Genomic DNA, 12854 nt, shown 5'->3' on the forward strand with positions numbered 1-12854 from the left:
TCTTGACCATTGGACCATCTCTTAAGTCTGTAAACCACATTTTCTTGGTTCAGCATTTCTGGGATGTGTTTTATGCAGCTGATTAAGTTACAGAGGCAGAGGACTCCATAATATTTTCAATTATCCTAAAGTGTGTGCTGACAAGTACATCTTCATTATAAACCATCCTCAAAATACATTGATTGGGATGATGTTATTTTCAGGAGACATTAGCAACTTTTCTTTTTGCCAGCAACTATCCAGACAGGAATCCTCAAGGAATTAGGATTTCCCTAGACATCTGTGGCCCTGTAGCATCCAGAGTCTGTGCTGAGGTCTGTGGCTCCTGTTAACATTGGGTCTCTTGGTTGCCCAGACTGAAACCTAGAGACCATGCTGCTGCTAGGTCTATTTAGATCTGAGAGTCCTACATTACCACCTGAGGCCATGGTGTCATCTGGCTCCAAACTGCTGTCAATGACCACATCTGGGTCTATGGCCTTACATAAGCTTGGGCTGGGTAAATGTCCACTGTATTTGTTACCACAGTGGGCCCATGAAAACCATGTGGCGAACCATGTCTTGAACTACAAGGTCTTTGCTGAACTGGCTCCACCCCTCACTGTCGTGGAGTGACTTGCCCATTCACCCACCACAGAAGAGCTGACCCTGAACTTCCCCAGCCCTTGGATACCAGATCCAGATGATCCCATCTTTGAAAAGCTGGCCCAATCTCTCATAGGAGAACTGAGTCCCTGCGTTTAGGACTGTTCATCCACCCCTTACCACCAGCCTGGGAGAGGAGGTTGCACCCCTCACTTGAGAAGAGTGTTCCTAGAGGCCTGGACTGACCAACCAGCTGTGACCCAGGCACATACCCAGGGCCTGGAGATGGCACACCCCCAACACGTACCCCATTTTTGACCTGCTGGAGTGTGGAAAGGGAATGATCGACCTGTGAAACCAGAGCCATAGGATCTCCACGACTTGGGGAAGCAGCAGGATAATAGAGAGTTTATCTCAATTTTACTCTTTTTTAGCCCTCCTTTTGTGAAGACACTACAAAAGTGAGTGGCAGATACAGGGGTGATAAGTGGGATCGTGGTGCATGATATGAAATCCCCAAAGAATCAAGAAAAAAAGAAATTAAAAAATTTTTCCAAAGATAACTCATGATGAGCCAAGAAAAAGGATGGATCCCAGTGCCCACCATGAGAAGAGCCAGAATTCAATCAAACAGTGTGTACATTTTTTAAAACACATCAGACAACCTTATGGGAGAGACTAGAACTGAGACCATAATGATTCATTCAGACATTCACACCTCAACCAGGACAGCTTAGCTATGCATCTTATTCCCCATTTACAGATATACTTCATCCTAGGACCCTAAAGACAGACTTGGTGTGGGGAGATCTCTGGCCCCTTTTGTACTTGTCTAGTGTGGCCACATTAAATACTTGTCATTTTTGTATTTTTCAGATTTCCTTGTGTGTTTTAGTGACCTGCTGCTGTGTCATTCTAAAATGTCTGGGTTTGATACATGAAACATAATGTGTTCATAATTTATATACAAATAAGCTTTCTACCCACATGAAAACAGATTTCTCCCTGATACCAGAGCCTAATACCAACCCATCTATACTGAACTTTCAAATCTCTATATTCTGTGGGTTCTGTAAAGGATGGGGACCATCTATTTGTTAAATGAGTTCACTATATTTTCTTATTATGTTTTTTCTTGTAGATGGCTTCATTCAGTTTCTAAAGTCAGGAGACTGATAACATTTCTCTTGTGAAATGGAAGGGACAAACTGCTGTGGGACGGTCTGTATATCAAATTGCTCTGATTGGTCAATAAATAAAACACTGGTTGGCCAGTGGCCAGGCAGGAAGTAGGTGGGACAAGGAGAGAGGAGAATTCTGGGAAGTGGAAGGCTGAGGGGAGAGACACTGCAGCCTCCGCCATGACCAGCAGCATGTGAAGATGCCGGTAAGCCACCAGCCACGTGGCAAGGTATAGATTTATAGAAATGGGTTAATTTAAGCTATAAGAACAGTTAGCAAGAAGCCTGCCACGGCCATACAGTCTGTAAGCAATATAAGTCTCTGTGTTTACTTGGTTGGGTCTGAGCGGCTGTGGGACTGGCGGGTGACAAAGATTTGTCCTGACTGTGGGCAAGGCAGAAAAACTCAAGCCACAAATGGCACCCGACGTGTTGGCAAGAGTTTCTACCTAAAACCTGAGAAAAGATTCTAAAATGGAGCTAAAAACAGCTTCCTAATTGTCTCTCTCAAATGAGCGGCAGCCAGCCGGTTTGAGCTACTGGCGGGTTCCTAGCATGCAAGCTCGATCTGCAGTATGGCGGAAATGAGGCCTCTGCAAGTGGCACATTAAGCTGCATGGTGGATTTAGCCTTTTCTAGTACAAAACAAAAAGAGGTTTCTGGGCTACACGCTGCTTGGATAAAAGCACAGACCCATGATGGCTCCCAGAGCTGGCGGAAAACATACCACCGCCATGTTGGGAAGCTGAAGTGGGAGGAGCCAGCAGCCACAGCACCGTTTCAGGCTTAGAAGGCTGCAGTTTAAAGCAATAGGCTCAAGGTAATATAAAACATAAGCCACATAAAAATGGCTACCACACAGAGAATCTGGATTATGTTCTCTTTGATATTCGTAACTAAAGAAAAACATTTGATTATAAAAGCTGTTGAGTTATGCCAAAATGTGTATTTTAAAGGTACCTTAACTTCAAAATTTGGATGTAAGGATATGTTGCTTTGGAAAGGAGGCTCTGCTTTTGTTTCCACAGAAAGCCAGAGGCTATGGATTTGTTCCAGATTAAGATACATCAGGTTTGTCCAGCCAAGACCACCTGAAAGGTCTCCGATGACACCATGGCCCAGATGATCCAACATCCAGAATCGTTTCAAGGCAACTGGCTCAGATGATACAGTCTCACGGACTACTCCATGATCCTAAAATTTTCTGTGACCCCATAAGATACAGCGCCCCCCTCCAGCAGGAAGTAGTAAAAGAAGCTGTGCCCAAATTCCCAAATATACCAAGCTGACTTTGGAGATGTGTAAAAGTTAAAACCTTCCTTTTAAAAAAAAAGAAAGGGGAAATGCTGTGGGACGGTCTGTATATCAAATTGCTCTGATTGGTCAATAAATAAAACACTGGTTGGCCAGTGGCCAGGCAGGAAGTAGGTGGTACAAGGAGAGAGGAGAATTCTGGGAAGCGGAAGGCTGAGGGGAGAGACACTGCAGCCACCGCCATGACCAGCAGCATGTGAAGATGCCGGTAAGCCACCAGCCACGTGGCAAGGTATAGATTTATAGAAATGGGTTAATTTAAGCTATAAGAACAGTTAGCAAGAAGCCTGCCACGGCCATACAGTCTGTAAGCAATATAAGTCTCTGTGTTTACTTGGTTGGGTCTGAGCGGCTGTGGGACTGGCGGTGACAAAGATTTGTCCTGACTGTGGGCAAGGCAGAAAAACTCAAGCCACAACAAACTCTCCTGCAAACTGCAGCATAAGAATTGACATGAGGTGAGGCCTCTGTGCAAACTCTTGACTCTATGTTTCTATGTTTCACCTTACTTTTCTAGTGTCCTCCAACTCTTAGACAAAACCCAGGGCATCTGATGCGACCATAATGTATAACATTCTTGGTACAATAGTATTGAAGTCCTCCCATAAGGGGACATTCATGCTTCTCAGTCAAAAGAATATAATATGCCTCTGAGTACAGACATGCCATTTAACTTCATGATTAAAAAAAAAAAAGCAGTTTGGGTAAATGGTTAAAATTGCCCTCTTATCTTTTCTTTCTTTTTTTTAAACATTAGATGTGACAATTGCTCTGTTTCCTAAGAGTTCTCTCCTCTGGATCTTCAGCTGTCTCGGCTATCAATTCTCACTTACTAAATGACAAATGATAGAAAGCTTGTATGCCACATTTAAGATGTGGGTAATGTCTTCCTGTGTAATTATGATACATCAATTAATCATGTAATTATTTTCAATAAAAATTTACTTCAATTCTACTACCAACTAATTTGACTTCTTTTTTACTTATTTATTTTATTTTATTTTTTGCTTCTTTGTTTTTAGTTTTGTTGTGAGTCAAGCTCTCACTGTGCAGTCTTTGCTGTGCTGGAACTCAATACACAGAACAGACAAATATTACTCAGTTTTAGCTGTCAATAGTTTTACAAAATTTTTTCCCATTGCCTCTAAGATAAAAGAATTCTATACTTCACTCTAAGATACAGTAACTTTTCCTATGATGATTAACATTAACACCACTCATAGCTTTGCCACTTTTAAGTATATATAAAAATAGAAATAAAAATACAATTCTTCATTTATATACATAAATCTAGTAAACTATAGAAAGAATTTTAACAAATTAAAATTGGACAAGGCCTTCTTGCTCTGTTTGCACTCAATCATTTGATGTCTTTTCAATGCAAGTGTCCATGAAAGATAGTTTCAAGAGAGGGAGAAAATAAGCAAAAAGTAAACATCATTCTAATTCCTTAATATTTCCAGTGATTTTGAATAATTTCAAACATCTCAATCAATATTTATTCTGAAGATTTTCATATGCATTTTTCATTGTGTGATGCACAGTGATGTTGCCTGTGGGCACCAAGTGCTGGCTATTCTTCTTTGGAATACTGAGTTCCTTGGCCAGCTTTTTTTTTTTCTATTCTTATTACAATACTATTCAGTTCTACATAATAGCCACAGATTCCCTTGTTCTCTCCCTTCCTGTCCCCCTCCCCTTCCCCCAGCCCACCCCCAATTCCCACCTCTTCCAGATCAAGGCCTCCCCGGAGGACTGGGATCGACCTGATAGACTCAGTCCAGATAGGTCCAGTCCCCTCCTCCCAGACCGAGCCAAGCGTCCCTGCATAAGTCCCAGGTTTCAAACAGCTAACTCATGCAATGAGCCCAGGTACCACTGCCTAGATGCCTCTCAAACAGATCAAGCCAATCGACTGTCTCCCCTATTCAGAGGGCCTGATCCAATTGGGGACCCCTCAGCCTTTGGTTCGTAGTTCATGTGTTTCCATTCATTTGGCCATTTGTCCTGTGCTTTATCCAACCTTGGTTTCAACAATTCTCACTCATATAAACCCTCCTCTTTCTCACTAATTAGACTCCCAGCGCTCCAACAGGGGCCTAGCCGTGGATGTCTGCATCCAGATTCCTCAGTCCTTGGATGGGGTTTATGGCACAACTATTAGGGTGTTTGGCCATCCCATCACCAGAGTAGGTCAGTCCCGGCTTTCTCTTGACCATTGCCAGCAGTCTTTTGTGGGGGTATCTTTGTGGATTTCTGTGGGCCTCTTTAGCTCTTTGTTTCTTCCTTTTCTCATGTGGTCTTCATTTACCATGGTCTCCTATTCCTTGTTCTCCCTCTCTTTTCTTGATCCAGCTAGGATCTCCCACTCTCTTTCCCTCGACCCTCACCCTTCATTGCTCCCACTCATGTCCAGGCTGTTCATTTAGATCTCATCCATTTCTCTGTGTCTTTCTTGGGGTCCCGTTTTCCAGGTAGCCTCACTGGTGATGTGAGTAGCAGTCCAGTCATCCTTGTTCCACACCTAGCATCTTCCTATGAGTGAGTACATACCATATTTGTCTTTCTGAGTCTGGGTTACTTCACTCAGGATGATTTTTTCTAGATCCATCCATTTGCCTGCAAACCTCATGATGTCATTGTTTTTCTCTGCTGAGTAGTATTCCATTGTGTATATGTGCCACAATTTATTTATCCATTCTTCAGTTGAAGGGCATCTAGGTTGTTTCCAGGTTTTGGCTATTACAAACAATGCTGATATGAACATAGCTGAGCAAGTGCTCTTGTGATGTGATTGAGCATTTCTTGGGTATATGCCCAGGAGTGGTATAGCTGGATCTTGGGGGAGATTGATTCCCAATTTTCTAAGAAAGCACCATATTGATTTCCAAAGTGGTTGTACAAGCTTGCATTCCAACCAGCACTGGAGAAGAAGATCTCCCATGCTCATGGATAGGCAGGGTTAACATAGTAAAAATGGCAATCTTACCAAAAGCAATCTACAGATTCAATGCAATCCCCATCAAAATACCAACACAATTCTTCACAGACCTGGAAAGAATAATACTCAACTTCATATGGAAAAACAAAAAACCCAGGATAGCCAAAAGAATCCTGTACAATAAAACAACCTCTGGAGGCATCACAATCCCTGACTTCAAGCTCTACTATAGAGCTACAGTAATAAAAACAGCTTGGTATTGGCATAAACACTGACATGTGGACCAATGGAATCAAATTGAAGACCCTGACATTAACCCACATACCTATGAACATATAATTTTTGACAAAGAATCAAAAAGTGTACAATGGAAAAAAGAAAGCATCTTCAACAAATGGTGCTGGCATAACTGGATATCACCATGTAGAAGGCTGCAAATAGATCCATATCTGTCACCGTGCACAAAACTTAAGTCCAAGTGGATCAAGGACCTCAACATAAATCCAGCTACTCTGAACCTGCTAGAAGAGAAAGTAGGAAGTAGTCTTGAAAGCATTGGCATAGGAGATCATTTCCTAAATATAACACCAGTAGCACAGACACTGAGACAAACAATCAATCAATGGGACCTCTTGAAACTGAGAAGCTTTTGTGGAGCAAAGAATACGGTCAACAAGGCAAAGCGACAGCCTACAGAATGGGAAAAGACCTTCACCAACCCCACATGTGACAGAGGACTGATATCCAGAATATATAAGGAACTCAAGAAATTAGACATCAAAACGACCAACAGTCCAATTGAGAAATGGGCTTTAGAACTAAGCAGAGAGTTCTCAACAGAGGAAACTGAAATGGCTGAAAGACATTTAAGGAATTGCTCAACATCACTAATCATCAGGGAAATGCAAATCAAAACAACTCTGAGATACCACCTTATGCCCGTCAGAATGGCTAAGATCAAAAACACTGAAGACACTTTATGCTGGAGAGGATGTGGAACTAGGGGAACTCTCCTTGGCCAGCTTTTTAAGCCCCTGTTTCTATGCTTTGCTCCGGCTCTCTCCAGGTTACCTACAGTACATATACGAGAAGGCAGAAGAGGTGGCTCTGAAGATACTGGGTGACTCAGGATGGATCTAAATAGGATGGGTCACATTGTGCTAACCCATGTAAACATCACAACTTCTGGACCCTCCCTCATCCCCACTAGCTACAATATGCCAAACTTAAGATTTCTAAAGTGAACATAACACATTTAATGGTTTCAAAATTTGGGTAACCATGACCATCCCCTCCCTAAAGACTAATGTCATTATTATTATTAATTATTATTATTATTATTATTATTATTATTTATTCTTGCTTTACACATCCACATAATTTTCTTTCAGAAAAAAATCTGTAAGGAATTCTGATTGTTGGAACCTGTGAACTAAACATCAATCCATGGTTTGGCATCACATTTTACTTCTGTATACATGTTAGAATTCATATGTGGGTTTTGTTGATGATTATTGAAATGAGCAGTGAATTAGACTGATCAGATTTATGAACCTGATAATAGCATCCATTCACACATCACCTCCTACCTACACACACCCCTAAAACTCAACCCTCTACCCTACCTCAGCTCCCTCTCTTTCCTTTAAAACTTTGTCAAACAAAGCCAGCTGATTGTCTTTTTGTCAACTTATCACAAACCAGGGTCACCCGGGAAGAGAGAACCCCAATTGAGAAAATGCCTCCATCAAATTGCACTATGAGAAGTTTTGTAGGGCATTTTCTTGATTGATGGCTTATGTGAGAAGGCCAAACTCACTGTGGGAAGTGCCACCCTTCGACTGATAGTCTTGGGAGCTATAAGAATTCAAGAAGCTGATCAAGCCATGAGGACCAAGTCAGTAAGCAGCATGATCCATATTTTTGCCTCAGTTCCTACTTCCAAGTTCATGGCAACCCCCCTGGATGATTGGCAGTAGCAAACCTTTTCCTTCTCATGTTACTTTTGGTCATAGTGTTTTATCACAACAATAGAAGCCCTATGATAAGCACCACACTACAAGCCACCAAAATCACATTTGTCTCCTTTTCACTGTCATTGTGCAAGGTGATGATGTCACCTGCTTTCTTTACAACTTAAATCCATGCTATAAATGTAGAATATTATCCACAAAGAAATACAGACTGGTCACTGTGTCATGACACTAACCAATCACTATTCAGCAAAGGCTGGTGAAGATTTCATAGATGAAACTCCTTAGGAAACCTCATTTCTGTACTCAGATTCCCTGAGGTCTCCGTCTGTGCCAGCTCTTCCTTGCTGACATTCAGAGGAACAAGTTCTCTCCCCTCTTGAAACAGTTTTCTGTTTTCTTCATTCGGACATGAATTGTGACTTGGATACAGATTATTTCATAAAAGCTGATATTCTAAACTATGTCTTTTCCTTCCTTCCTTCCTTCCTTCCTTCCTTCCTTCCTTCCTTCCTTCCTTCCTTCCTTCCTTCCTTCCTTCCTTCCTTCCTTCTCTTTTATTCCCTCCCTCCTTGCTTCCTTTAATTCATTCATTCTCTCTCTCTCTCTCTCTCTCTCTCTCTCTCTCTCTCTCTCTCTCTCTCTCTTTCCTGATACAATGTTTTTACAATGTCCAGGAACTCACTTTGTAAGCAAGCTGGCTTTAAATTCACAGAGATCCTAATGCCTCTGCGTACAAAGTGCTGTGATTAAAGACCTAGCCACCACTCAGCTTCCATTTGCATTATAAAACTAGGGTTCATATTTTTCTTTTTTTTTCTTTTCTACAGAATACTCAAAACAGTCAGCATCCAAATAATATCTCTTGTGAATTAGCTCTTCTTGCATCCTCACTTCATTCTGTATTCATACTATAATGCATGACATCAGCAGCACCTCTGGTCATTTGTTCATAAGGACGGTCCTTCAGATGTTATGATCTCACAAAGAAGATGGGAAATTTCCTGTATTGTGTTAGAATATTTTGAGTCTGAAGAGAAACATGTGGTTCATCTCTGGCTATTAGGGAATGATGTATATGTTTGAGCTATTTTATATAATCTTATAAAGTTCATATTCAGATACCTTTTAATTGTCCCTCCACACCCTAGAGAAAAGAGTTGGATTAGAAACAACAACATTCTGGTTTTCTCTCCTAAAGTTCTATCATTCTGTGAAGATCTTACCAAAGAAGCCATCCAAAGGTCTCTTTCAGCCCATGGTGCATGCTACTTAATTCAGGTTTAAACATCTGGTTTGTGGTACTCTGAGATGTAAGGATTATTTGATTACTTAAGTCAACTTGCAGGTTGAACAATGCAACAGTGTAACATGTGTTGTAATCACTGTTTGACTTCCAGGAAATTGAAAATATAATCTGTGACTTTTTAGCTCTTACTGAAAGACCTTAATATTAACACAAAAAAAAATAAGCTTAATTATCCTATGACTATTGTAATTGATTACCTTTTCCTTATCTCCATTTTCCCTCTCTAACATATTGTCTTTGATTAATATTACAGGCTTTTAACATAAGTTGATCAAACTAAGTTGTTTTTCAGCTTGGTACTGGCATAAAAACTGACATGTTGACGGACCAGTGGAATCGAATTGAAAACCCTGACATTAATTTGCACAGGTATGAACACCTAATTTTTAACAAAGAAGCCAGAAATGTACAATGGAAAAAGAAAAGCATTTCAACAAATAGTGCCGGCATAAATGGATATCAACATGTGGAAGATTGCAAATAGATCCATATTTGTCACCATGCACAATATTTAAGTCCAAGTGGATCAAAGACTTCAACATAAATCCAGTTACTCTAAACCTGATAGAAGAGAAAGTAGGAAGTAATCTTGAACGCACTGGCACCAGAGATCACTTCCTAAATATAACAAGAACAAGAAGGAAAACAAAACACACCTCAAGCAAATCCCTATTCTAGGGATTCCCCAAACTCTACTTCTCAGCTCATATTGGGCATACTCACTTACATAAGATACATAAAACCTTTATATGTAACATTGATGTGGCCATTAACGGGAGAATGAAAACATGTCAACCTGCTCAGGATACCCACCAAGAGGGCAGGAGAAGGCTGGGCCTTCTATAATAGTTTATCCACTAGCTGTACTGATTCTGAGAACATCAACCTCCAGACTTTGTAGTGAGATAAACACTTCTCATTTAAAACATGGAAGGGAAGTGGAGGATGCTAGGGACTAAAGGAGGGCCTCAAAGTTTTCAGGGGATTCTAAATATTAGAAAAGGTTTTTGTCCGCAAAACAAAACTGGTTTAAAAACTTAAATCCTGTGAAGACTTCATATAAACATCAAGCTGCTTGACACACAAGTTGAAGCATCTGGGAACATTTTGTCACCTGCAGTCTCCCAGACAATCACAAAGTACTCAAAAATTCTTTGACCTTTTCAATCAGACTTTCATGCTTGTCTTTAAAGTCTTCATTGACATACAGTGTGAGGATAGGCACCTCTTGAAGATAATCAAAGTTGGTTTTCAGAGTTCGATGAAGGAGCCAGCTTTCGTGTTTATAGTGAAGTTTCTCTAAATACTCCAGAGGAATGCCTTGTTCTTCATTTCTTCCCCATAAATACATTCTACTTAAGCATTTCTCTGGAGTAGCTCGAAGGTAAATTATTCCATCCAGTTCAAGGATTTGGCTGAACTGACTCTTCATCCAGTAATGCCAGTCCTGGTATATTGTCCACTCTGTTTCATTCATGCAGTCAGACTCATACAAATTAGACGCAAAATTATACCTGTCACTATACACAGATCGTTCAAAAAATAACACAGGTTTCTCCGCATCTCTGAGCTTGCCATTGAGAGAGGCCAGCTGAGCTCGAATCCGACTGAGACAAGCATATGATTGGAAGGTGAAAGACCACTGTTCGGGTTTCTTGTACATCATTTGAAGAACATGCCCACCACTTTTCTGAGACGTCAATTCCTCAAATTCATCTTGAGTATTTTGCACATTGCACCATCTGGCGACAGGTTCAGGAACCACTTCCAATCCTCACAGACCTGTTTGAGGAAATTCACAAATGTTGACTTCCCAGCAGAAATGCTCCCGTTGATGGAGATCTTGATGCGAGTCCGCTTGGAGCTGGTGGAGGGAGACAGGCAGAACCTCTTGGGCAAGGTGGCCATGCCTGGTTCGTGGCGGCTCGGGTGCTAGACCTGCCGGAGAGCGGAGGCACAGGGAGCTGGGGGCGGCGGCGTCATGCTTGTGCCCCAGGATCCTCACTTTGACTTTGGCGTGCTTGGACTCGCAGCCTCCATGCCTCGCACTGGCCAGCCGGCGAAGGCCAGTGTGCGGCTCCAACAGAGGAGCGAGAGACCCCTCCTCAACGGACTTTTTAATAGTCATTGATTTGTTTTCTCTCACAGATCAATGTATAAAATGAAAGGGCTGATATTGTGAGTGCAAACTTAATGGTTAATAATCTATACTCATGGGAATTATAGAGTATTTTTAAGTCAATCCAATCATTTAAACGTAAAATAGTGAATCCGAAGGAAGAGAATAGGCTATGGCTTTGGATAATATATGTAAACAACAAGAAGTATGAAATTAGTATAACAAAATGCTTTTCATTAAAAGACAAAATGAGTTTGGTGTGGAAATGGAATAGAAAATATGATTAATATTTCATAATACTGCTTTTGAATCACCTATCTAGGCTGTAAAGACAAAAAAAAAAACCATGTCATAATTTTAATGCAGTTCATCATTGCCATGCATATGTTTTCCTAACTATTTAAGATACTCATCCACAAACAGAAGCTCTCAATTTAATTCTGGAACAGAATTCATTCAATTAGTTTATGCAAAATATGTAAATATGAATTATACTATTCATATTCATCTTCAGACTGAGCCCTATTGCTGTGGGATGGTCTGTATGTCAAATTGCTCTGATTGGTCAATAAATAAAACACTGATTGGCCAGTAGCCAGGCAGGAAGTAGGTGGGACAAGGAGAGAGGAGAATTCTGGGAAGTGGAAGGCTGAGGGGGGAGAAACTGCAAGCCGCCACCATGACAAGCCGCATGTGAAGACTCTGGTAAGCCACAAGCCATGTGGCAAGGTATAGATTTATAGAAATGGATTAATTTAAGCTATAAGAACAGTTAGCAAGAAGCCTGCCACGGCCATACAGTTTGTAAGCAATATAAGTTTCTGTGTTTACTTGGTTGGGTCTGAGTGGCTGTGGGACTGGCGGGTGACAAAGATTTGTCCTGACTGTGGGCAAAGCAGGAAAACTCTAGCTACACCCTATAATGTGATTTATTTCTGAGAATTCCTTCAACGTTGGCCCCTCCATTCACTCAGAGATTTTCATCAAAGTGTAACATATTCAGTATTTTCTGACATATTTAAAATTTTTATTTATAGTCCCTGGGTTAAAAAAAATGATATTATCATTCAATGTCAATATCTCTGTGGCATGAACATCAAGTTTCATTTCAATTTTCCTACAAAAGCAGATACAAGTGTATAATAAAGCATTCCAGCACAGTCTTTTGGTTTCCATTATGCCTCCATATGAGCATGTCATTTCCAAAGGGGCAACACTATTCAAAGCATCCTTGTGTTCCACTCTAAAACCACTTTTGAGAATTTATACCATATTAAAGTAGGAAAATGGGGGATGGTCAGCACAATGGTGCAACAAATAATGAAAATGTTTGAAGTTTTAGTATGTGACAACTTCGTTATTTTACTTGTTTATACTTTTCTATATTCCGTTATATACTAAAGTTACAAAATCTGTGCTAGATATAGAAGGA

General features: G+C 40.7%; 1 protein-coding gene across 1 annotated transcript; it reads right to left on the reverse strand.

Moving 5' to 3' along the window:
- Positions 1-10435: 10435 nt before the first annotated feature.
- LOC114686564 (deoxycytidine kinase-like) lies at positions 10436-11211 on the reverse strand. The gene is given in 2 exon segments (XM_037203438.1): positions 10436-11070; positions 11073-11211. Coding segments are annotated over 2 exon segments (774 nt in total).
- Between the last annotated feature and the right edge of the window lie 1643 nt (positions 11212-12854).

This window comes from Peromyscus leucopus, chromosome 3, assembly GCF_004664715.2.
Source record: "Peromyscus leucopus breed LL Stock chromosome 3, UCI_PerLeu_2.1, whole genome shotgun sequence".
Taxonomy (NCBI): Eukaryota; Metazoa; Chordata; class Mammalia; order Rodentia; family Cricetidae; genus Peromyscus; species Peromyscus leucopus.